The 26,542-nt window shown below is 46.4% G+C and overlaps 1 protein-coding gene across 4 annotated transcripts in view; it reads left to right on the forward strand.

Annotated features, from left to right (window-relative positions):
• The window catches only part of MATN2 (matrilin 2), a 134,842-nt gene that overhangs the window by 42,520 nt on the left and 65,780 nt on the right, over window positions 1-26,542 (forward strand). For all 4 annotated transcript variants that reach the window (XM_059394915.1, XM_059394916.1, XM_059394913.1 and 1 more), the window contains exons 3-4: window positions 2,195-2,764; window positions 10,070-10,192. In XM_059394915.1, the coding sequence (XP_059250898.1) occupies window positions 2,195-2,764; window positions 10,070-10,192 (693 nt within the window). The remainder of the gene's footprint in view (window positions 1-2,194; window positions 2,765-10,069; window positions 10,193-26,542) is intronic.

Raw genomic sequence — 26,542 nt, forward strand, 5'->3', positions numbered from 1 at the left:
TCTTCCCATTGAATTCTCACTAACCCCTAATGTGGTGGGTGTTGGTGTGTCTCCATATAGGCTTTTTTCTACATGAGAAGAGATTTTCCAATTCTTGGTACCTCTATGTATCCAATGGGTATGACACTGTACTTTCCTCTTAAGAGCTTATTCTGAAACTCAGATGAGACCATAGTGATGAATGTGCTCTGGAGAAAGGATTTTGAAAACATCACACAAATGGCAGGTTTTATATTGATCTTTCTCCCAGAGTCCTCAAAGGTGGCGTCTGGGGCCTCTGGTTTGAGAAACTCACTTTGAATTCACATAGCCCCAGTGTTAGACGTGGGTGCAGCACAAGCTTGGTCTCCTTGCCAGGATGCTGCTGTTCAGGGGTGCTTCCTCATCCCCAAATCGAAAGACTTATGAGGCCATAAGTGGATGAGGTGTGTGACTCGCTCGGGGCGAGTCACAGCCTGGCAAGCCGGGGTGGACAGGATGACTTCATGGCATTTCCCACTTTTCATTTTGATGACTGGGCTCACTGTTTCATATTTGGCTTTCTCTCTCTTTCTCGCAGCTGTGGTGACTAGGATTTAGGACAAGCATTTGGGATCCCTTCTCTAATCCCTGTCAAATCTGGATTTAGCTACAGAATCTGGGAAGGGGAGGAGGGACTCCCTGCTGGCTGGAGGCAGTAGCTCAGAACATCTGAGAAATTCCAGCAGGGAGACCCAGCTTCCACCCTCTGAGGCAGGAGGCCTCTCATCTCATCCCATATCAGCCTCTTCCCAGAATGTGATGAGTTTCAGCCACAGACTCAAACCTCTTTTAGCCTTCTTGCTTGGGGGCTGAAGGAATAAGTATGGCGGGAGTGGGGTAGAGACTTGACATTGGCCTTTTTCCCATTTAATGGTGTCTTTGGTTGAAATGTTTTTGGGGGGCACCTGGGTGGCTCAGTGGATTAAAGCCTCTGGCTTCGGCTCAGGTCATGATCCTAGGGTCCTGGGATCGAGCCCCGCATTGGGCTCTCTGCTCAGTAGAGAGCCTGCTTCCACATATCCCTCTGGCCCCCACCTGCCCCTCTGTCAAATAAATCTGTCAAATGAATAAATAAAATCTTTTTTTTTAAACAGACTAGTTTTTTTTTTAATTTATTTATTTGAAAGACAGAGATCACAAGCAGGCAGAAAGGCAGGCAGAGAGAGAGGGGGAAACAGGCTCCCTGCTGAGCAGAGAGCCCGATGTGGGGCTTGATCCCAGGACCCTGGGATCATGACCTGAGCCGAAGGCAGAGGCTTTAACCCACTGAGCCACCCAGCCACCCCAAATAAATAAAATCTTTAAAAAAAAGAGAAAAAAAGATAGAAATATTTTTTGGTCGGTCCCTTTTCCAGTTCCACTATGTTCCCCCACCCCCTCCAGTTAAGGTTGAGTCCCCCTCTCAGCAAGATTGGGGCAGCAATTGTCTGCAACATCTTCAATTGACTTATTATTATGCGAGCTCCCTACAGCTCAGCTCAGTGACATAATGTGACACTAAGGTATTCTCAGGCCCTTCATAGCTGGCTTCAGGTTACCCTCCAGCTCCATTCCTCTCTGCACCTCCTAGTAGTTTCCATTTCCACAATATTCCTGCCATCTTGGGCTTCTGTTCATGTGCCTCTCTCCATGTGTTCCTTCTCTCGATCCAAACACTGCATAAACCTAGTTCATATCCTATCTCCTTGATCCCAGCCCACTAACATTCCTGTTCCCGGAACATCTAGTGTAAGCACCACACTGCTTCACGTAATTATTCTTTCATTTGGTCCATTAGTTAAGTTCCCAAGGTGGATTGTAAGCTCCTTGACATGAGCCATTGGCTTGTGGTGTATTCCCTGCAGTATCCAGCCAAGCTTATGGGGCAGTCAGTCAATCATCAAATCATCTTGACCCCGATCAGGTATTTGTCCCACCTACAAACTGTATGGATGACTTTCTAGGAACTGAAGTGTTTGTTTATCCTGCACAAATAGTTTCTCCTTGTAGCCAATACTCATGATCTCCCAGTCATGCATATTACACCTTTCATGCTTTCCCGAGGGGGGAAGAAAAACCAAGGAAAATCAGAGTTCTGCAAGGTGATTCCGGACCCCTGGGCTTTCCAGGAACAGCCAGCTTTCAGGGGCCCTCAGTGCTTCTCTAATGAGTTTGACCTCTCCTCTCTCCCCAGAGAGCTCCTGTGAGAATAAGCGGGCAGACTTGGTCTTCATCATTGACAGCTCCCGCAGTGTCAACACCCATGACTATGCCAAGGTCAAGGAGTTCATTGTGGACATCTTGCAGTTCTTGGACATTGGCCCCGATGTCACCCGGGTGGGCCTCCTGCAGTATGGCAGCACCGTCAAGAACGAGTTCTCCCTCAAGACCTTCAAGAGGAAGTCCGAAGTGGAGCGTGCGGTCAAGAGGATGAGGCACCTGTCCACTGGCACCATGACGGGGCTGGCCATCCAGTACGCCCTGAACATCGCATTCTCGGAAGCAGAGGGGGCCCGCCCCCTGAGGGAGAATGTGCTGCGGGTCATAATGATTGTGACCGATGGGAGGCCACAGGACTCCGTGGCCGAGGTGGCTGCAAAGGCACGGGACACGGGCATCCTGATCTTTGCCATCGGTGTGGGCCAGGTGGACCTCAATACACTGAAGGCCATCGGGAGTGAGCCCCATGAGGACCACGTCTTTCTGGTGGCCAACTTCAGCCAGATGGAGTCACTGACTTCCGTGTTCCAGAACAAGCTGTGCAGTAAGTCCTGCTCCTCTGGGCCTCTTTCAGGGGAATCATTAGGATTTCTTCTTTCATCTTCTAGCATAGAGTGGGCTAACCTCGTCCCAGGTACTGCGCTGGCAAGGGTGTTGGGTAAAGGCCAGGATAGACACAGCGTGTCTTGGGGTTGCATGCTGGCTGAGGGGTCAGAGAGTAAGGCTATAATGACCCAGGGAAGTACCTGAAGCTGTGACAGAGGCATGGAGGAAGAATTCAGGCCAGGACCTCACCCAGGTCAGGGTGCTCAGGGAAAATTCCCTGGAGAAGGGATGTTCAAACCCAAACTGCTGAGTGAAGAGGAGCAGATAGGCAAAGTTTTTCTCCAGCACATTGGATTGCTCCGGCATTCCCTAAGTTAAACTTTATGATTTGGAGTAGAGATGGGATCAGGAGGGGAAAAAAAAAAAAAAGAAACCACAACATCTCCTTGGATGGGGTCGAATACCAAGCAGTGTTGGCCCATGGCAATGCAAGTGGTGGAGGTTTTCTCCTCTAAGAGGCCCGGTGCACGGGAAGGACGGAGCTGAGGTCCCCTCCTCCTGCAAGGGGGGTGCCTCCCCATGTCCTTGAGCTGCTTCTGCTACAAGGCTCTTCCACTCTCTCTGGCTTTCTGGCCCTAGTCTCCACAAGGCTTTGCTCTCCCTTCCTTACCGCATGGCTCTCAGGGACCCTCACCTGGAGCTTCTGACTCAGCGTTTCCCTGTGGGCTAACTTGCCCTCCTCCTAGTTTCCTCCTTCTTCCCCTGGCTTCCTGTCATCTCCTCCTTCAAGTGGGGGTGCCAAGGGGCCCACCCAGTCTCCTCGCTAGTCCCGGGAAACTGGAAACTTGCCTCCTGGCCTGGTAAACAGTGTCCAGTCCTGCCTCGCCCACCTCCATTTGTCCCTGTCCCCTCCAGCTGCCATGCTTCCTTGGTGGGCAAGCAAAAGGAAATGTCTATTTTGAGATGACTGTTGTTCCCCAGGCGTGGCTGTGGAGAATGAGTTTAAGGACTAGACTCATCTCCAGCTCCCCGGGAGCAGGACACTGACACTCTGGGGGCTCTGAGGACTCTGACCCTGTTCTCAGACTCTGACAGAGCCTAGGAACCCACCCACCCCGCCCCACCGAAGTCTTGGGGGCAAAAACTGTGTTTCATTGCGTCTTAAAAAAAAAAAAAAAAAATCCTGGCTGAGAACTAACCTCAAAAAGCAGAGACTCCATTGTGTCTTGATGCCCAAATCAAAAGATTTCCTTAAAAAAACAAAACAAAACAAAACCACAATGCCCTGCAGGCAAAAGAACTTTTTTCTCTGCAGTGTCACTTGGAGAATTTTCAATAGTGCCATTTGGCCGGGCAGCTCTGAAGGGCCAGGCTGAGGCGAGCCTTGGCTGCCGGTCACCTGGTCAACCTCAGCCAGTAGAATGCGCTGCAAACATGTTAAGGTTTATGACTTTAAATGACTTCTGCAGAATTTATGTTCCCCTTTTCCTGGAAATACTAAAACAGAAATTGGTTCCGTAACCGTTCTGATGGGTTTATTCATTTGTCTCGGAAAATGTCAATGGAGGCCTTCTGGGTTGATCAGCAAATGGAAAGGCGGACTGAGGCGGAGGCTGTTGACTTGTCTGAAGAAGGAGCTTCTCTGTCAGCAAAATTAAAAGGCCGTTTGGACCCTCCACCCCGGACTTTGTTGTCATCTGGAAGCTCGAAGAAAATATCGGTATTCTGCCATTTGTTCGTCTCTCTGCATGGCCGCCTCAGGAGACCAGCTCTGCTCCCACAGCATCCCCGGTTCTGCGGAGCCATTCGCCAGCCATCTTCAAAGGTCGAGGAGGCCCCGAGGCCTCGTCATCCACCGAGCAGTTAAGATGGCAATAACCGACATTTGTAAAGCACTTCCCCTTCTGTTCTTGTATTTGATCCTCACGAAACTCGGGGGGGGGGGGGGGGGGGAGGCAACACAGTAGGATCCCTCCCTCTTTGCACCCTAGTAAACTGCTCAAGTGAATTCCCCGAGAGCTGCCAGGCGAAGGTGGGTGCTGCTTCCAAAGGTCTGGCTCATTCCACTCCTCCGCACCTCTGAGGTGGTAAATCCCTCTTTTAAGGTAAGCCATTGCCTTGGGCGCCTGAGTGGCTCAGTGGGTTATGCCTCTGCCTTCGGCTCTGATTGTGATCTCAAGGTCTTGGGATCAGCCCCACATCAGGATCCCAGCTCCGCGGGGATCTGCTCCCCCCCACCCCCGCCCCCCGCCCGCCCCCCCCTCCCCTTCTTTGGGCCCCCCTCTCGTCAAAAAAAAAAAAAAAAAAGTAATAATAATAATAATAATAAATAGATGAAAATAAAGGTAAGCCATTTTCTGACACCGCCCCCTCGCCCCCCGCCCAAGTTCAAGCCACACTAGGTAAACCAGCTTTGAGGTTGGCATTCACCTCAGAATTTGACCGGGAGCTGGGTGGGAGGCGGAGGAGCAGACTCGAATCTCAGCGTCGCCCCCTGCCGGCCCTAGGGTACTTTGCAAATCTGTAAAATGGGGATTTTACCTCCAGACTAGATGTGGGAATGCGGGTTATCAACTGTAGAGCCCCATTCAGTGTGCACCATGTTGTGTGTGACTGCAGTCAGATACTCGGAGGACCAGCAGGCTAGGCAGATGGGCTCGGTTTTGATCTGCACTCCGATTATCAGACAGCAGGAATGAGCCTCTTCCAAGTTTCGGCGCTTTGTGAGGGTTTGGAAGTCTCATTTCTTCCTTAAACATTCGTTGAGCTATGCTCTGAGAATAACAGCTAATTTTGTCCTGGGCTAGGTACTTTCCACTTGTCTTTTCATTTAGTGCTTATAACAGGCTTATGGGGCAGGTGCTGTTATTGCTCCCATTTTACAGAAGCAGAAACTGAGGCTTAGGAAGGATAAGCAACTTCAAAGAGTGGGGTTGGAGATTCAGGTTGCACGCTCTCTGGCCCAAGCTCTTACCCTCCCCATGCCAGGCCCGAGGGTTCCAGGCTTGTGCGAAGATGCTCTCTCTCACCGCAGAGAAACGGGATGTCAGCTCTCCAAAATGTGCTCTTTGAAAAGTCACCTGGACTGAGGGACCTCTGATCAGAGAACACCTGGGTCTCTTTAGGGGCTCCAGGAGGGCTGTAGAAAGGAGATGATAATAATAATCATTACCATTTATTGTTATTAATATCATAATATTAATGCTCTGATTTGAGCTATTAGCGTACATTGGCTTATTTTATTCACACAACAAATCTGTGAAGTAAGTGCTCTTACAGCTCTTATTTTACAGAAGAGGAAATTGAGACCCAGAGAGGTTCAATGACTTGTCCAGGGTCACACAGCACTGTGGTAGAGTGGAGGTGTAAGCCCAGGCATTCTAGTTCAGAGCCTACCTCTTGACCACTGTGTGCTACCCACACTCGACAGATGAGTAGGAGTTTCTTGGCCACTTGGGGAGGTGGGGTTGCACCATGGCAAGAAGCCAGGAAAGGAATGATATTTCCGATGGATTTTCTGTGTCATTAAAGCAATAACAACAGCAGCAAAGAACCAGTCCAGATTCTCTCTTAATGTTATAGCCTGCTAAGGAGATGTGACCCACAGTGTGAAAAAGGCGGACGAAGGGGTAGGCAGGGCAATGGAGGCCATGGTGCAGGTAGGGAGAGGATTTCGGAAGGAAGAGGGCTGGGGTTCTGCACTTCCAGCAGAGCTGAAAAACGTGCTGGATCTGTGGGTCGGAGGAGATAGGCAGTCTTCCTGTGTGATGGAAGCAGGAAACTGTATTGTAAAACTAGGAAGAGTTCAGGCTCTGGAGCCAGACTGCCCTTGATTGGGAGACCTCGTTCTGGCTCTCACTGGCTGTGTGGACATGAACTTCGGCACAGCGGTGGCTTTATATCCCTGAGCAGTAAATTCCTACACCAGCCACAGCAAGGGGGAGAATGCTGAGGTTGCATTCTCAGGCCACCCCTGAGAGCACCAGAGAGCCTTGGAAACGAGGCATCCTGTGAATTGAGGCCCTGTATACAAGATGACCCAAACCTACACTATCCTGGGGCCTGCCATTTTTGCCTCCCAGTGAGAGGGGGCACTGAATCTGGGGACTGAAAAACTCAGGTCTATCCTGAGCTTCCTGGTGACTCACTTGCTGATTTTAATTAACCTCTTGCTCCCTACTCTATCAGTCCCTGCTCTATCAGTCCCTGCTCTATCAGCAGGCCTTTCCTCCCCTAATAGCTCCATCCCACCCAGGTCCGGCACAGATGAAGGCTCTAGTAGTGCTCCTAAGACACACCTTTCATGAATGAGCCTGGGAAAAGCCTACGCTTAGTACAGCCCTTTGGCCCTCTAATGTTAGGTGGGAGATAAGATTGACTTCCACAAAAGTTGACTCTATATACCCAATAAGTGTTCTTTTCTAGATCCCTAGTCAGCCCTAGCACTCCTTTGGTCATTTATACATTTGTTAATAAGATTCCTATTTCCTAGTGTAAAAAAGTCCAATCCTGCCAATGACCCAGTCTGCTGATTAGTGATTCCTTCCCCAGAACACAGTGCCTTGACCTAGTTGCAACCCATTAGACCTTCTGGAGGCCAGTGGAGGAGGCAAGATGATCGCCTCCCCTCCAATCCCACCCCAGAGGCCAGTCCCAGGGGACAGCTGATGTTCTTTGGAAACACCAATCACTCATCCATAAAATTTTACAGATGGAAATTTTTTTATTTTATCTTAGTAAAAATGGTTAGGATTCTTCTGCTTGAAAGGAACAGAAATTCGGGCGCCTGGGTGGCTCAGTGGGTTAAGCCGCTGCCTTTGGCTCAGGTCATGATCTCAGGGTCCTGGAATCGAGTCCCGCGTCGGACTCTCTGCTCAGTGGGGAGCCTGCTTCCTCCTCTCTGCCTACTTGTAATCTCTCTCTGTCAAATAAATAAATAAAATCTTTTAAAAAAAAAAAGAAAGGAAGGAACAGAAATTCAATTTGAACCAGCTTTGGGGGTGGGGGAGATTATATTCTATTACCTCGTGGAAATCAGGAGAAGAGTGCAGCCCCCTCCTGGATGCCCTCCCTTCTCACCTCAAATGCGTGGGGACAGGTTCAACAGTCCCCATGCATTTGAGGTGAGAAGGGAGGGCAGCTTCTAGAAAAAGGTGTGGGGGGGGTGTTACACAGACAAAAAACTAAATGTCTGTACTGAGGGTCCCTAGACACCATTCATGCCTTTATTCCACAGGGTAAAAAACAGGTCTAAAGAGCTACCCAACTTACCTGAACTCCCCTCCCTCATTCAGGCAGAGGGGAACTAGGGCACAAATACAGCTTTTCATCCTGTGCCCTTTGTATTATACCAAGTTCCAGTCTCCTGCTTCCCATTCTTTCATGGCACACGGCCAACACGAGCCTTGGGAACAAGCTATCACTCCCAAACCCTCTGCAGTTGTTCCTGTAATTTCCCCATTTGGCAGGTGAAGAAAGTGGAGTTTAGGGAAATTAAGTAATTCATATGAAGTCATAGTAAGTGGTGAGGCGGAGCATTCAGGCCATCTGCTTCTGGGCCCCTCCCTCTTCACCCCTGTGCTGCCTGCTGCCAATGGATGTTTGCTCTGCGTCACATCTCCTGTCCCCTTACTTCATCTGCCAGGGTCCTGGTGAGAAGACAGGCACTAGGCTCGTCAGCGGGGCTTCAACTGGTGGATAACTGCTATGTGGCTGTTTGCCTGGACTTTAGACTGCCTTCACTACAGAGGAGAGGGACACACTGAACGTTCCTCGGGAAAGCCCCCAGGCCTGTGGGTCACTGGGCTCCAGCAGTCCATGGTAGGAAGAGAGCCTTCCGGGGTGCAGAGCAAGTGCCGATTAAAAGCAGAATGATGATCCACTTGTAGGACTGTCAGAAACTGAACATCTTGATAATCCCAAGTGCTGAAGTTTTGGGGGCTGTGGGCATCGTTACCCTCATGCACAGCTGGCATGGGACACCTTGCAAGGCGAGTAGGCCACACTATTCAAACGGGGGACCCGGTCCCAGCAAAACAGCTGCACCTGGGATCAAGGAGATGCGTTTGAGAACGTTCGTCACAGCATCGTGAGTGAGTGTGAAAATTTGGGCACTTTTCAAATGATGGCTGATGGGGAGATGGTGAAATACAACGAGGAAGAATCAATCATAGGACCGATAGATCAAGTGTTGGAAGGGAATAAGCTAGATCTCACGTATCTGATCATATCTGAGATAGACAGTCAATTCCCATTATTCTCAAAATCACGTTCTCTAAAGTCATGGCGACACTGCATTTGGAAGCTCACAACCATCATCCTAAATGGTATTGTTCAGAATTTGAAGTTTTACTCCCTTTATTTATTTCCTACCTACTGGTAACGAGACATCTCTGTAACGTACACCATCAGTCTCATCAGTAGCTCGGTTTTCCTAAGCACTGGATTAGTGGGCTTGTTCTTAGCTTTTGAAACCCTCTTTTATTTCAGCTTCATAAAAATATATTTCTACACGCAGGCATCTTTTTTGTTTATGAGAACACTTGCATAACTTGTACCCTGTGGATAATGATGCTTGTTAATTTTAAATGCGTTCAAGTTGAATTACATTGAATAAAGTAATAAACTAAGATGTAAAAAACAGTGAGCATTTTTATGAGCTCCTGATAGACTTATGCAAGAATTGATGTATCTGAAAGCCAAAGGACTTCAGAAACTAAATGCAGATATTTAAAAATTAAGATCAGATTAAAAGATTATGGAAACATGGAACTTAGGAATGCATTCTTTACTCCACAATATTCTGTATGACACTTTTGCATAGTAAAAGATTTCTCTTGGGATTTATGGTCCTGAAAAACTGTTGACTCTTTGCCACGTCCTCATTTAACTAATAGCTTCTCCTTCAATCCCATTGCTGCTGCTGAAAATCTATGCATTAGCCAAAGCCCCCTCCGGTATCAGTAAACTTTCTGATTCCCCAGTTAAGCATTATTCATTGAACCATGAAATGTCTGTTCTTTGGTTGATCATTTTTTACCTGTTTTAATCAGCAGTTTCATATATTAACCTGGCATCATTTCCCTTGAACCCTCTGTGGGCCTTTATCTGTGTACTACTAATGGCAATTATCTAAGACTGTCTTGTCCAGCCAGAGGCTGTACTTCCCCTTGAGGGTAGGGACAGCACTTTGCTTTCCTTTGGGTCCTGCGTTCTCCTTCACAGCAGGTTCTGGATACACGTGGGTGGGTGAAGGCAGAGAAGGCGTCATCATCACCTTAACTCGGTGTATCTTCCTTTTCAGCGGTCCACATGTGCAGCATCCTGGAGCACCGCTGTGCCCACTTCTGCATCAATACCCCCGGCTCGTACGTCTGCAGGTGCAAACAAGGGTACATCCTCAACTCGGATCAGAAGACTTGCAGAAGTAAGATTGCTTTGCTAATGTTATCGTACTGTCCTCCCCCACTCTCTCGAGGGCCTTTTGAGTTCATCTGTGGCCCCTCACTCAACCAAGTCATCATCTCCCTAAGGAAAGAAAAGAGGCTTTATAACTCGTGCATTTTAGGTTGGCCTCCCCCACTCCACCGCCCCCCCACCATCACAGTGCCAGGACCAGAGCCTGGCACATAGTAGGCAAGCAGAGAGAGTTTGGAAAATCGTTGAAGGCACCTTCTTAGAAATAACCTTTTTGAATTCATGAACTGGTCTGTGTTACTTCCAAGCTGTTCTTTAAGGGGACCCACCGGGGAGACTTTTTATCCACTGTCTCTATTAACTGTACCTCGAGGAATTGTTTCTCTATTTTATTCTCTTCTCTGAAGCATTGACTCTGGATGAGTTATTAACACTGGCTGGGAATGATGATTCCAGTTCTGTTTTAGAGGTGTGCAGGGATCTAGTAGCTTTGGTGAAGGACACTTTATAGGTCTTTTAAATTAAAAAAGGTCAAATAGATAAGACGTAAATAGAACTCACATTCTCTTTTTTTGGCCAAAAATGGACAGACCATGTACTGACATTGGAGCCAGCAAGCGGCAATCCGCCTCTTAGAGAGATTGCTTAGATGCTGAGTGTGGGCTTACGTCTATATATTTTTAAGTTGTAAGAAAAGCCACACGTGGTTGGTTGCCCATAGACAACCGGGCCACCAAACCAGGCTTTCTCAGGATTCAAGATTCAAGACTTGAGAGGAAGACCGGCCCCTACAGAGGAAATAAAACTCAGCTAATCTGGCACACAGTTCATGCAATGCATAATTATTACACCACATGGTAAGCAATTAAGCATTAATGGGAAGCATTTGCACAAACGGCTGTAATTAGTGTCACATTTATAGAGCCAAACCACATTTTCCTGTTTTCTCCTCACTTCATTTTCGGGGTTGAGAGTAGTTGGATAGGGGCCTTCCTGTTCCCCACGATGAGGTAACATCTGCTCAACTCCTCCAGTGCTGTGGCCCATGGAAGCATCGAGACCTCAGACTCTGAATCTCAGGCGCTCTGTGTTCTTTGGCTCCTGTCCGACCGCAAAATCCCAGATTTTTTGAGTGCAGCCTGAATCATTCCCATCTTCTGCTTGAACCTCTGACCCTTCTTCAGTTTCCACAACAAAAATCACCCGCACCAAATACTCATGGGCTTAATAGAATTCTCTGGAGAGCTGGGGCAGCTCTGGCAAGGTCATGTCACCCACTGCTCAGCAAACAACCTAAACGTCTCTTGGATCCTTGTACCTTCTTTGCGCGGTCTGCCTGTCCCCTCTCCCAGCCTCTTCAGGAGCTCCCCCGCCCCCAAGGGGTTTCTCTGAAGAATGCTCAGCCTTTGGGCCCCCTGCTAACTCCCTTCTTGCCCTTCCCTTCTTAGCAGCTCAAGAAATTCCTCCCATTGTCTTCTGCCCCAGTCCCCTGCTGCGTGGGGGCGTCTGCTGATGGCCACTTTCCAGGGGCTGGCTTGGTCCAGTCAGAGGAATTTTGAGACTAGCAAATAAAAAAGAAAATGTTCTCCCCTCAGAGTCCTGAGCAAAATCTTTCCTGCTCCAGGTTCTGTCAGGCCCTGCCTGGTCCCACCTCAAGCCCTCAGGCCCCCTGGGCCCTCCCTGGTGTCGGTCTGGCCTGGGCTCCCTCCCATTCAGGGCTGGGTGCAGAAACTGCCCAGGGCTTCAGACAGACTGACTAGATGGAGGAACAAGGTGGTCCAGGGCAGAGGGGCTCCAGCTCCAATAACCAAGAACCACTCAGGAAACCGAGCCCCAGGTGTCACCCCAGAGAGGCAGAGTCAGTGGGTCTGAGGGGGGTGTGGGCCAGGAGTCTGCATTTCCTGTGAACTTCTGACATGAATGGTTGCCACACTCAGATTCACTGGCGTCAGGCAACAAGGGAGCCGAAGGGGAGGGCTTCAAGGTAGGGGGGAAGGGAAGGAGCTGGAACCAGGACTCTGGTGTCCCTCTGACCCAGCCCCTCTGGTCACCCGGAAGTAGTTCAACCACCTGCACTAGCAGGACTGGACTTAGCTGCGCTGGGACAGTCATAGAGAGCCTTGCTCGCTGTCGCTCGCTCTCTCTCTCTCTGACTCTTTGGTCTGAAATGGTACATGAACCAGATTTCAATGTCAATCCCAGCATTGCTGCAGGTCAGCCTGTCTCTTCCCGAGCTGGTTATTGAAACTCCTTGACTCAACTTCCTCACCCATAAAATGGGGAAGCTGGTGACAAATTCATATCTACCTCGTCGATAAGTCCTTGTTAGCCTGTGGTTGTAGTCTGGTGGACAGTTAAAAGTTGTGCCAAGCGAAGGCTGGGCCATTCCTTGACCTCTGTTCAGGAACTGCTGGCAGGGATGTGTCCCTGTCAACATGGAGAAAGACTCTGGGCCTGGAGAGGAATGAGACACACTTCTTTCCATTTTTGAGCATGTAAGATGGGCCAGGCAGCATGCACATGACTGGAAATAAAATAGTGAATAAAACAGCAATGTCTATGTTTCTTGGAGCTCACATTCTGGCATGGGAGTAATTCAAATAACTAATGTAATTGCAACCATGCCCTTGGCGATTGCACCAAAGTGACTGCAGCCGGTGCTCTGCTCCGTGGCGTGTGCTGCGCAGGTCGGGCTGAACTAGAGCCCATTCACTTATTACGTGTTCTCCATGTGTCAGGAGCCCTCCGAGTGCTTTATCCGTGCTATCTCATTTAATTCTGACAATGAGCTCTCACAGTGGATTCTATCATTCTCGTTTTACAGATAAGGAAGATAAGGTACCTCCCCCCAAAAAGGTCAGACAATTTACTCAAGGTCATATGGCTAATACTATGACCAAAGCAGAATCCAAATCTTGTTATGCAGGACTCCATATTCCTAGCCCTTAACCACCATTGGATACTGTCCCATGATCCTTGAGGGCCCCCAGATGGCGACAAGAGAACCCTGCAGCCAGAGAAATTCCTCTAGCCCCAGGAGGACAGGCAGGTTCCAAGGCTCACTGATCTCAAGGGAGGCTCAGTAGTAATTCAGCAAGACTAATATTCAAATGATTATCCTTCCCCCAAGTCCACTATCAACTGCTATGACACTGTCACCCTACAGAATGATTTGAGAGGACCTCTTAGGTGATTGCTTTCAGATGTGCGTGTGTGCATACACACACACACACACACACACACCATACCCACCCTGTTGTATTGGTACCTGTCTGTGTGGAGGGAGGAGGCCAACACAGCTAACTCTGCAAGTGGAAATGGACCTTAGCTGTTAGACTTTTAGCTCCCTTCCTCCACATAACCCAAGAATTCTATTCCCTCCTAGTGTCCCAGATGGATGATGTTGCCTGTCCATTCACCACCTGGGATACCAGGTTGTTGCAAAACACCTCCATCCCACCTCCAGATAGAGTGGACAAAGCTGAAATCCTACTCCCTGTAATTCCCACCTTTGATACAATTTTGCTAGCTAAAGCTCTATACCAGAAAGTATATTTCCTTTTCCAAATAAAAAGAGAAAACCTTTTGATTATTGAAGAGTGTTATCCCACATCCCTTATTAATTTTCTCTTTTTGGGGAGAAGCATAAACAGCTCTTTAAGTAGCTGGATTTGGGGTCTCTTCACTGTCCAAATAATCCTCTTCTGCATACTAGTTGGTCATTGTCTCAAAATGTGCCCTTCCATTCAAAGACTAGATCAAGCATATTAAATATTACCCTCAAAGTCTGCTCATATGAGCAATTTGGAATGTACTGGAAGTCAACATTGTGGATTCTTCTGTCCTCCAAAAACTTTTCCCTATCCAATGCCATTAGATGAAATTTATGTAGAAGCATTAGCATAGTACCTAGCCCATAGGGCTCAATAGAAGTTTATGTCCTCGGGGCACCTGGGTGGCTCAGTCGGCTAAGCATCTGCTTGTGGCTCAGGTCATGATCCTAAGGTCCTGGAACCTCTCGCATTGGGGCTCCCTGCTCAGTGGGGTACCTGCTCCTCCCTCTCCCTCTGCTGCTCCCCCTGCTTGTGCTCTCTCTCTGTCAAATAAATAAATAAAATCTTTTAAAAATTTTTTAAAAAGACGTGTATGTCCTTCCCTCTCCCATTTTTCCCATTTAAAAAAAATGGGAAAAACCCCCCATGAAGTACACCTGTCTTCACATTTCTGTTTTCCCCTACCATCCCCCTCCCTTGAATTCCTTTCCCACTAATAAGAAAGAACTTTATCTCTTCTCTCTTTTCTTTATTTACGTTTTTAAATAAGGAATTTTCCCTCCCTTCTTGAATATTTAACCTATCTGGAAAAATATTGAAAACGCAACATTTAGAAAATTTCACTTGGCAAAAAAATGTAAACTTTCTTATCCAGCTTTCTCATTTTTTTTCTCCCTCTCAAGAACCATACCAAATGCATTTTATTGCTTTCATTCGTCGAATATGTTCCTGACATTATTTTTTCCAAGCTACACAGATGATTTAGTAGCTTTTATTTTACAGTTTAATCAAGGGGCCTGGTCCATAAAAAATAGTCATATTGTTAGAGAAAAGAAAATCATAACCAACATCCCTCATGAACTTAGATGCAGCGATTCTTAAAAACTCAGCAAATAGAATCCATATTTATATCCTCTAATCAAGACCAAATGAGTTTTATTGCAGGGATGCAAGTTTGCTTTAACATAATTCACCACATTAACAGATTAAAAAGTGAAAAAATATATAATCATTTCAGTAGATGCAGAAAAGGTATTGAACAATACCCAGCATTCATTCATGATAAAAACTCTCAGCAAACTAGCAATAAAAGGAAAATTTCTCAACCTGATAATGGGTATCTATGGAAAAACCTATAGTTAATATGATACTCAAGAGTGAAAGATAAATGTTTTCCTCCTAAGAGAAGGCACAAGACAGTATGTTCATTCTTACCATTTCTCAGCATTGCACTGGAAGTTCTAACTGATAAAAAAATAAAAAGAAATTAAAAAGTCATATAGGTCGAAAGAAAAAAGTAAAATTGTCTTTATTCACAGACTATGTGATTGCTTCTGTAGAGAGTGGGTGGAATCTTAAAAAATAGCTACTAAAATTAATAAATGAATAAGGTTATAGGATACAAAGTCAATATATGAAATTATTTGATTGTATTTTTACATACTGGCAACAAAAATCAGAAATTGAAATACCAGAGGCACCTGGGTGGCTCAGTTGGTTAAGCATCTGACTCTTGATCTCAGCTCAGATCTTGATCTCTGGGTTGTGAGTCAGTGCCCTGCATTGGGCTCCATGCTGGGTAAAGAGGTTACTTTTAAAAGAAGAAAAGAAAAGAAAAAGAAATTGAAATGCCATTTATAATAGCATGGGAAAGATGTAATTTAGGGATAAAGTTGACAAAAGCGTGCATGATCTGTACACTGAAAAGTATAACAGACTTCTGCAATAAATTAAAAAGACCTAAATAAATGGCGAGAAGACCATATCATATCAAGGAATGAAAGCCTTAATATGGCTAAGATGTCAATTCTTTCCAAATTGATCTATAGATTCAAAGCAATCCTTATTAAAATCCCAGCAGATGATTTTAGGTAGAAACTGACAATCTGATTCTAAAATATATATATGAAAATGCAAAAAAAAAACCCCAAACCATAATAGTCAAATACAGTTGACTCTCATTATTCATGATGGTTGGAAGCCTCTGTGAACTCAGAACTAGCAATTACTAGATCAATGCTCCTGGAAGAAATACAGAATTACATTCTTGTGAGCTTCTGGCCACATCATCAATGAGTACATAGCCTTGTTTTACGTGTGTTTCTATGTAAAGACACTTTATTGAGTATATACTGTTCACTGGTTAATATTGAACTCCCAGCTGACAGCACTATTGCTCAGGCCTGAATGAAGATCACCAAATATACACCTGTTCTTCGTGAGGCACGTCACAGTCTTCTTGCATTTAGGAACACTGGACAGCATTCCATGCTACTCTTGAGAGCCATTTTTTTTTAAAAAAGATTTTATTTCTTTATTTATTTATTTGTCAGAGAGAGAGAGAGAGAGAGATCACAAGCAGGCTGAGTGGCAGGAAGAGAGAGAGAAGGAAGCAGGCTCCCCACTGAGCAAGGAGCCAGATGCGAGACTCGATCCCAGAACCCTGGGATCATGACCTGAGCCGAAGGCAGCGGCTTAACCAACTAAGGCGTCCCTTAAGATCCATTTTAAACAGTAAAATCACCTAACAAAATGCATAAAAGGCAGGAAAAAAACAAAACATGGCACCAAATAGAACACAAAAAGGATGTTTATTGGCAGTATGAGAACGAAAACAGGAAGGCGAAGCATTGTCTTTTTGGACCTCAACTGGGAATGTGTGCTTCAGGTAATTCAAAATTTTCACCATTCTGTGCACATCCATGGATGGCCATGAAGATATGGTAAATATCGATTTGGGGTACAAGTAAATTTTAGAAAGTAGGTGACTTTGCAAATATGGAATCTGCGAATAATGAGATCAATGAAAACTCCAAGAAAAAAAAAACCCAAAGTGGGGGGGTTTAGATGACCTGATTTCAAGACTAATTATAAAACAACAGCAATCAAAACAGTGTGTGTTGGTGGACATCAATGAACCAGCATATATAGTCTAGGAATAGACCCACGCACATATGTGAACTGATTTTTGAGAAAAGCGCCAAAGCAATTCATGAGGAAGGAATAATGTCATCAACAAACGGTGCTACAGCAATTGGATTGCCATGTGCACAAAATGCATCTTGACCTTCACGTCACACCATATACAAAAATGAATGACCTTGGATTTGGCAAGGATTTTTAAAAATAGGATACAGAACACCAAAGAGAAAACTCAACTGACAGAACTTTATCAAAATTAAAACATTTGGGGGCATCTGGATGGTTCAGTTGGTTGAGTGTTTGAATCTTGATTCCTGCTCCAGTCCTGATCTCGGGGGTCGGGGGATTGAGCCCCCCATATGGGCTGCATGCTTAGTGTGCAGTCTGCTTGTCCCTCTCCCTCCCCTTTTGACTCTCCCTCTGCTCATGTTCTCGCTCTAAAATAAATAAATAAAATCTTTAAAAAAAAATCAAAACATTTTCACTTCAAAATACACTACTACCAAAATGAAAAGGTGAGCCATAGACTAGGATAAAATATTTGCAAACACACACCCAGCAAAGGACCTTAGAATATATAAAGAATTCTTAGAACTCAATAATGGGAAAACAACCCAGTGAAAATGGGCCAAAAACCTGAACAGATATAAACCAGAGAAGACATATGGATGGCACAGAAGCCTGTGAAGAGATGTTCAGTTATTAATTACTAGAAAGATACAAATTAAAACCACAGTGAGATTCTTACCATACCTCTACTGGATTGGATAAAATTTAAAACATTGACCATAATACATGGTGGCAAAGTTGGCAACAGGAACTATCATTGTTCCTTGCAAGAATGTAAAAAATGGTTCACTCTTTGGAAAACAGATTAGCAGTTCTCTACAAAGTTAAATATATACCTACCGTATGACCTAGCCATTCAAACTTTATTTACCCCAAAGAAAGTAATGTTTATGTCCAAAGATTTTTTTTTTAAAGATTATATTTATTTACTTATTTGAGAGAGAGAAAGAGTGTTCGAGTAGGAGGAGGAGGGAGAGAGAGAGAGGGAGAGAGACTCTCAGGCAGAGTCCATGCTGAGCATGGAGCCGAGGTGGGGCTTGATCTCACAGCCCTGGGATCATGACCTGAGCCTAATCTAAGAGTCTGATTCTTAACCAACTGAGCCCTGAGTCGCCCACATGCTCCTATGTCCAAACAAAGATTTGAATACGAATGTTCACAGCAACTTTACTTGTAAGAGTCCCAAACTGGAAACAACCCAAATGTCCATCAATAGGTAAATGGATAACATATTGTGATATTTGCATACCATGTAATACTACAAGGCAATGAAGAGAATAAACTTTTTTTTTTTTGAGAATGAACTATTGACCCAAGCAGCACGCTAGATGAATTTCAAAATAATCATGTTGGATGAAATAAGACAAACAAAACAGTGTACATGGTTTATGATTCCATTTATAGAAAATTTTAGAAAATGACAAGTAATCTATGTGACAGCAGATTCGTGGTTGCCTGAGGATGAGGCGGGCAGTGGCGGGGGAAGTGGGCAGAGGGATTACCGAGGGGTATGAGGACATTTTGAGGGTTTGGGGGTGATGGATATGCTCATTATCTTGATTGTGATGATCATGTTGACAAGACAAACTTATCAAAGCGCGTACTTTGAACATGTACAGTTTATTGTATGCCATTTACAACTCAATAAGGTTATTAACATAGAGAAAGAAAGTCAGAACAAGGTGGTTTTGGAAGGTAAGTGATGCTGAGACGGAGGCTGCAAGACAAAAGATTGGAGAAAGATCTCGAAACAATGAGGGAAGGTGTTGTGGAAGAGGGTTTTTTCCAACAAGTCTGAGAGAAAGGCGGGGCTTGCTGTCTTTGAGGGTGCTAACTAGACCAGCCTGCCTGTCTGGAACAGTTTGTTTGGGGCATTAGTGGGGGCTGAGGGAAGGAATGCAAGCTGGAACAAATTATGGAGCAATTAGTTTCTCAAGCTGAGTCCCAGCATTGGTCTTTGGTGGGTAGAAGGAGCTGGTCATGGGGTGTCGATGGTAAATCCACATTTTAGTAAATTGATTTAAGCAGTAATGGATACATGGGATTTAAACTGGTAGAAAGTGGGTGGAGAAGTACCATCCACCCGTTCACTCATTCATCCAACACTTACTGGTTCCCTCTAGGCACTCTTCCTGGGCAGTAGGAGAAAAAGGAGTGCTTCTCTTTTATGTTGGCGACCCAAGAAACACTCAGATCTTGGTTTCCTTTATGCTCCGCACCTATGGAGCGGAAGATGAAAGAGGCAATCAGTTTACAATTCCCATCCGCTTAGTCCGTTCAGTGACAGAATCTATTAGGAGTCCACCGCAATAAGCCCCACCCCGGGGAGGAGCTTATGACAGAAGCTGGGGGATGGGGGTCAGGGGATGGTCGCAGAATTTAAAATGACAGCTAGCTTCAGAAAGGAAACCTGAAGTGAGGCAAAACTAGCGAGTCTGGGAAGCAGCCCACCCAAGTGGTTGGATGCAGCTGGAGATGAGGCATTAGAGTTCAAGGATAACCCCAGGCTGGATATGCCTGGTGGTAGTAATTGACCCTGAAAACGGATCATATCTTGGAGGGAGAGAGGGAGCGTGGAAAGAGAAGGTCAGGGTCGGAGCTTCGGGGCTGCCCATGGTGAGAGCAAGGAGAGAGTGTGGAAGGGCGAGCAGGCTGCCCCCACAGCCCGCCAGCCTGCCGCTTGTGGAATCGCAGGGCCCAGGTGCTGCTAGGACCGCCCTGAGCGGAAGCAGAGGCTGCTGAGCTGGGTGACGTGGCCACAGGCCTCCTCTCCATCCTGGGGGTCCAGGTCCGGGGACCTGAATATGGTAACGTGCAGCCTGCTCGCCCTCTGGTTGGGCCAGGCTGCAGGATTTTTTTTTTTTTTTAAAGAAGAAAAGAAAACAAAGGAATCCGGGCTGGGTGGCGTTCTCATGGGAGAAGCAGTCCTGCCCGGGTGCGAGTGGAGACGAACGCTGTAAAAGAATCAGCACCGGTCAGGGGAAAGTGAGTTTGAGGCTCGTGCAGCTTCTTCTCTGCGTTCCTGGTTTCACAAGCGCCCAGATAAGTGGTTCTCAAAGTGGCCCCCCAGACAAGCAGCAGCTGAGCAGAGGAACTGGCTGGAAAGGCAACACCCCCCCCCCCCGGGAGGGGGGGAGGACCCTAAAGTTCCCTAATGGGGACTCTGAGGTGGTACCTAGGAATGGGTGTGTGAACAATCTCTCCAGGCAATCCTGATTAAGCCCAACTCTGGAAACCACCGAGGCCTTTTAAACCGGATCTTAAAGACTCCACTCAGTAGGGAGGTAATATTAAGAACGAGATGAAGGCCCTTGTTTGGAAATTGCAAAGCGCTCTACAAGACTAGGGCATTACTCGTGCATGCTTGTTTATTTCCATGCACCTCATTGGGTCAGATTTACTTATGTTTTAAGGCTTTACAGGGAGGTGTGTGGCGGGGGGAGGGGGGATTCTTTCCCCATTTCTCTTCTCAGAACGAAAATCTTGTGAGTGACTAGGAGAACTGACTGGCAAAGGAATCGACAGTTAGGGAGAGGCACAGCTGGGATTTGCCCAAAGGACAGGTTTGTTTTTCTCGGTGACATTGGGTTTGTTTTGTTTCTTCCAGCGTTAGAAGCACAAGGCCGATGACTCACATTGACTGTCGAGAGTCTTTAAGTCCAAACTGCAGCTGTCAAAATAAGATTAGTGCTTTCAGGCACCATGAAAGAAGGGGGATGGTCCCCAAAACCCAGGCTCGGGTTTGTGGAGGCCTGATTCCGGGAGGGCATTCACACTGGTGTGGGTGGAAACCCCATTGTCTCCCACTTGAGTGAAGTAACAGCCCTAATAATACATTTCTCTTCGCTCTTGCTGGGATGGATAACTTGTGGTTTCTACATCTCCGGCCGAGTAACAGCAGGAGCTGTTTAAAAAAGTGGAGTGTGTCTTTAAAGGTGTTCATTTTGCTTTAACTCCAAAGGACAGATTAAACTGTCGTTGGTGGGAACAGCACGCAGTGTAGCTTGTCAAAAGCTCTGAAAAGCCAATAAAAACCCCTTTGATTTTGCCTGGCATGATGTCAGCCACGGCAGCCCCCAGCCCTTGTCCCGTGCTCCTCGTCTGGCGGAACCAGATGGAGGTTTTCCAAGTTCTCTGGCTGAGGCGCGGCGCCAGGGTTTCGAGATCATAAATGAAGGCAGGCACTTAAATCTAGGATGCCTTCGAGCCCCGGGGCAAACACTAGGGATGGATTTGAGCACAGCACTGGGGCTCTGAGTTATCAAATCCTCACTGATTTATTTTACCTGGGAAGACTAAGCAGCTGCAGTTAATATCCCTCCCTACAATTCACAAGGAACTAAAAGCAAGTAAATTCTGCTGACTGTCAGCTCTGTGCTAATGATTGCCTTCTGGCAAGACATTGCTTGCATGTGGTGAGATCTTTTGTTATAAAATTCAAAATTGCCTGCTTTGCTGTATCAGATCAATTCAGCAATTCAACAAAGCAAAACTTAGTCAAGGATATGTCGACGTTATTTAAAGAAATCTGAAGCTACGTCCATGCGTGGCGTTCTCAGAGGCGGCTGTAAATTGACACTTGATTGTAATGGTGTTGTGGGCGAAACTTGTCTGGAGCCCACCTCTCCTGCATGCTGAACTGGGCCTGTGCCTCCAAGACCTTTCTGTACCCGTCTAAGGAAGAAGGAGGCTAGCATTTGCTGAGTATCCATATATCTGCCAGGGGCTTAACTCGTCTCGTTATCTCAGCCCTGCAATGTTTTCTCCACTTAATTATTTAACTTCTAGGAAAATCGGGTCTTCTAGAAATCACTCATGTGAGGTCACACAAGCCAGCTAGCTGGAGGCAGGTCTGGCTCCGAAGAAGATCTTCTTTTCATTCTGTCTCCACCCCCGCCCCGCCACCACCTCGCCCCCACCTCGCCCCTCGCCACAAGACACGTAACTGCCCTTTTTCTTTTTTCTCCAAGGTTCAGTTCCCTGGCTCCTTCCTTTTCCATGTTTCCTCCCTCAAGTCTTTGTATAAAAGAATCTTCTGAGTGAGACCACCTTCTGACCACAGCATATAAAACACAAGTTCCCTTCCTTCCACATTCCCAACTCCCTTGACCAGATAATATTTTTCTGAAGCACTTGTAAGATCTAACGTGGGGAGCCTGGGTGACTCAGTAGATTAAGCATCTGCCTTCGGCTCAGGTCATGATCCTGGAATCCTAGGATCCAGGCTGTTGAGCTTCCTGCTCAGCGGGGAGCCTGCTTCTCCCTCTCCCTCTGCCTGCTGCTCCCATGCTGTTTGTTCCCTCTCTTTCTCTGTCAAATAAATAAACCAATTAAATATTAAAAAGAGAGAGAGATCTAACATAATGTATGGTTTACCTGTTTATTTTATGTCTGGCCTCTGTCAGTGGTGTGCTGGGAAATGTTTAAGAATCAGATCTCCAGGGGAAGATGCCCTGAGTGGGAAGGTTCTCAGGTTCCTGTGGGGTATATACAGCCAGTGCTGGTGATTTCATGCCCCTGCCTGTCCTTGCTGAATGCAGGGTAGGGCAGAGACGTACGTGCACAGTCTGTCATGTAGGTCGATAGGAGCCAGCCCCCACTTGAGTATAATCTTCATGGGACAGACATCAATTGATATATATATATATATATTTAATTTTATTTATTTATTTAACATATAATATATTATTAGCTCCAGGGGTTCAGGTCTGTGAGTCGCCAGGTTTACACACTTCACAGCACTCACCATAGCACATACCCTCCCCAATGTCCATAACTCCACCACCCTCTCCCTACCCTCCTCCGCCCGGCAACCCTCAGTTTGTTTGTGACAGTAAGAGTCTCTTATGATTTGCCTCCCTCCCGATCCCATCTTGTTTCATTTATTCTTTTCCTACCCCCCAACCTCCCCACGTTGCCACTCAATGTCCTCATATCAGGGAGATCATATGATAATTGTCTTTCTCTGATTGATTTATTGTGCTAAGCAAAATACCCTCCAGTTCATCCACGTCATCGCAAATGGCAAGATTTCATTTCTTTTGATGGCTGCATAGTATTCCATTGTATATATATATCTATGGCACATCTTCTTTTTTTTTTAAATATATTTTTTTAAAGATTTTATTTATTTATTTGACAGAGAGAAATCACAAGTAGATGGAGAGGCAGGCAGAGAGAGAGAGAGAGGGAAGCAGGCTCTCTGCTCAGCAGAGAGCCCGATGCGGGACTCGATCCCAGGACCCTGAGATCATGACCTGAGCCGAAGGCAGCGGCTTAACCCACTGAGCCACCCAGGCGCCCCTATGGCATATCTTCTTTATCCATTCATCTGTTGATGGACATCTAGGTTCTTTCCATAGTTTGGCTATTGTGGACATTGCTGCTATAAACATTTGGGTGCATGTGCCCCTTCAGATCACTACATTTGTGTCTTTAGGGTAAATACCCAGTAGTGCAATTGCTGGGTCATAGGGTAGCTCTATTTTCAACTTTTTGAGGAACCTCCATGCTGTTTTCCGGAGTAGTTGCACCAGCTTGCATTCCCACCAACAGTGTAGGAGGGTTCCTCTTTCTCCACATCCTCGTCAGCATCTGTCATTCCCTGACTTGTTAATTTTAGCCATTCTGACTGGTGTGAGGTGGTATCTCATTGTGGTTTTGATTTGTATTTCCCTGATGCTGAGTGATGTGGAGCACTTTTTCATGTGTCTGCTGCCATCTGGATGTCTTCTTTGCAGAAATGTCTGTCCATGTCCTCTGCCCATTTCTTGATTGGATTATTTGTTCTTTGGGTGTTGAGTTTGATAAGTTCTTTATGCATTTTGGACACTAGGAATATCCCTGTTGGGAGACAGGGAGTATGGGCCTTTGTCACTGTACTTTCAGCAGATGAACACTAAACAGAACACCAATGACACCCGTGAGAACATTGTGTCGGGCTCTGGCAAATCAGTGAGTAAAATCAGCTCATGTTCCAGTGAAGCAGGCAGACACGATCAGGTCTTTCTAGTACCACTGGATAAACCTGTGAGTGCTGGAGTGGAGTCCAGAGGAAGGAGCCTTTAAGCCCAGCCACCCAGGAGAGGTCTTCCTGGAAGAGGTACTATTTGACAGAAGTCATGTGTCATGAATGGGGATCACCAGGTAGAGGAGGCTTGGAAGGATAATGAGAATTCAGAATTCAGTGCGTCTCCCATCCCCCATCATTTTATTACCCTTCGGTGGAAACTCTCCTGGGCTGTGAGAAAAAGAAGCGCTGTTTTTCAAAAGCATAAGGAATCCTCAAAAAGTATCTGTATTTGTTTCAAATAGAAGTGAGCACTGCCAGAAAAACAACATTGTTTTGTCAGAACCTAGTCTGTATTTTTTCCTTAGTCTTTGTTTAATTAAGTTAATCCCTCAGTGGTTTCCCTTGGGACAGTGCAGATCCTACGGGCCATAAATCCCCCACATTATAAAAACAGTCTGAAAGTACAACACACAGGAAGCCAGCTGGCACGCGCACTGTTTGTGGGGCCGGGCTTCTGGAATGCAAGCGATAAGCCTCCTGGTCCTACCATGTTCTGCGCCCTCATGTAGTGTCTGCAGTCCTCTCAGCCACTTGGAGAGGGAAGGGAAGACAGCATTCATTCTGAGGTTTATTTGAAAGAGGAAACTGAGCCTGGCAGTCTCAGTTAATAAAGGGGGAGACTGCCTCCTGGGTATGGGCACTTTCCCCTCAGATGATTGCAAGGACTTTTATCCAGTTCGACATTTCTCATCCTGGCTGGGTGCTGGAGTTCTCTGGGGAGCTTTTAAACAAAACACCGCTGCTTGCATTACCCCCTCCCCCCACTCCTTGGCCAAGCCCGTTTGAGGTAAGGAGGGGGGTGCCCTGGGTATCACGATTTTCCAAAAGTCCGCAGATGGTTCTAATGGGTAGCTAAGGTTGGGCGCTGCTGCTTCTGTCAGCCAGACCTTGTGGTTATTTACAGACTGTTCCATGGGGGTCCCAGCCCCATCCTGAAAGGAATGGGCATTGCTTCTCTTACCTACCCTGTGAGGAGAAGTCTTGTGGGGAGGGGGGCACAAAGAGAGGATTGCTTCAAGGCCTTGGTTCATTGCTTTCAAAATGCTGCTTTCCAAGGGGTTCTTTTGTAACATGTTGGTTTTTTTTTTTTTTTCATTATTATAAAAGCTCTTGTTAAGAGCCCATGTTAGAAAATTTGAAAGCAGATCATTATAAGTAAGAATAAAAAAGCACCTCTGCTCCTACCACTCCTCTGTAACCGCCATTAGGCAGGGTTCCCACTGGACACCAAAGGAGGCAGAACAGCAGCCGGAGCAGAGAAGGGATACCCAGGTGGAGGAGCTCGGGCCCCCCATCTTCAGAGATGGCCTTGGGATTTGGGGATGTAATTTGTTCCACTGTGCTGGAATGACCTTTTCCAGCCACAATGCTTTCAAGCAGGTGCTTTCTCCTCCCCGTGAGGGAGCTTAGAGACTAGCGAGGGAGACACAATGAATAGATGGCGTATGGATGCCTGTGTAATTGACATTGTGGTACATGCCCAGGGGAGAGGTGACTGCTGATAGGGGAGGCAGATAGCTCTGGCTCCGGAGAACAGCTGAAGGTCCTCCTATCAGGAGGTTAATTTTTCTATCACTGTTCCAGCAGACCAGAGCTATTTCAGCATGGAATTCAAAAAAACTACCACTGTTCCCAAACAAAGCAGTGATTTTTATTTAACAGCTAGAAGTCTGATAAGTTTCACCAGAGCTAAAGAAACCGTCAGATGCTCCTTTTGATCCATTTCACTGAAGGGTAATAAAACTATGGGAGATAGAGGAAACACCGAATCCTGAGTTCCCGTTATCCTTCCAAGCCTTCTCTCCCTGGTGACCCCCACTCATGGCTCATGACTTCCATCAAGTGGCACCTCTTCCAGGAAGACCTCTTCGGGTTGGCTGGGCTTGGAGCCTCCTCCCTCTGGGCGCCACTCTAGCACTCACACTTTCATCTGGGTCTCCTGCTGAATGGAATTGACTTCTCAGCCTTCTGGCCCTCTGTCATCTCGCGTCAGGTATCCTTTCCATCTTCCCTCCTGCCACCTCCCTTGGAATTCCCAGCATGGAATTCAGCTACTAGGCCTGGCCCGTTTTCCTCATTTCTGCACATTTACTCACACTCTTCCCTCAGCCCAGAATGCCTGGCCCTTCTGCATTCTCTAATGCTTACCTGACAACCTTTTTCAATCTACCCTTGGCCATGGGGCTAGTTTTTTCTACCTCAGGACTTTTGCATTTGCTGTTCTTTTAATCAGAAATGCTCTTCCTAGAGCTTCCCATTACTGACCCTTAGAATACAAGCTGGGTGACAGCAGGAACCCCTTTGTCTCTGTGGTTCTTCCCTATATACCCAGTGCCTGGGACAAAGGGGGTACTTCATTTATTGAATAAATGAAGAATATCCTATGATTCAGATTTTTTTTTAATTTTTTATTTTTTATAAACATATATTTTTATCCCCAGGGGTACAGGTCTGTGAATCACCAGGTTTACACACTTCACAGCACTCACCAAAGCACATACCCTCCCCAATGTCCATAATCCCA

The sequence above is a fragment of the Mustela nigripes genome, chromosome 3 (assembly GCF_022355385.1).
Source record: "Mustela nigripes isolate SB6536 chromosome 3, MUSNIG.SB6536, whole genome shotgun sequence".
NCBI lineage: Eukaryota > Metazoa > Chordata > Mammalia > Carnivora > Mustelidae > Mustela > Mustela nigripes.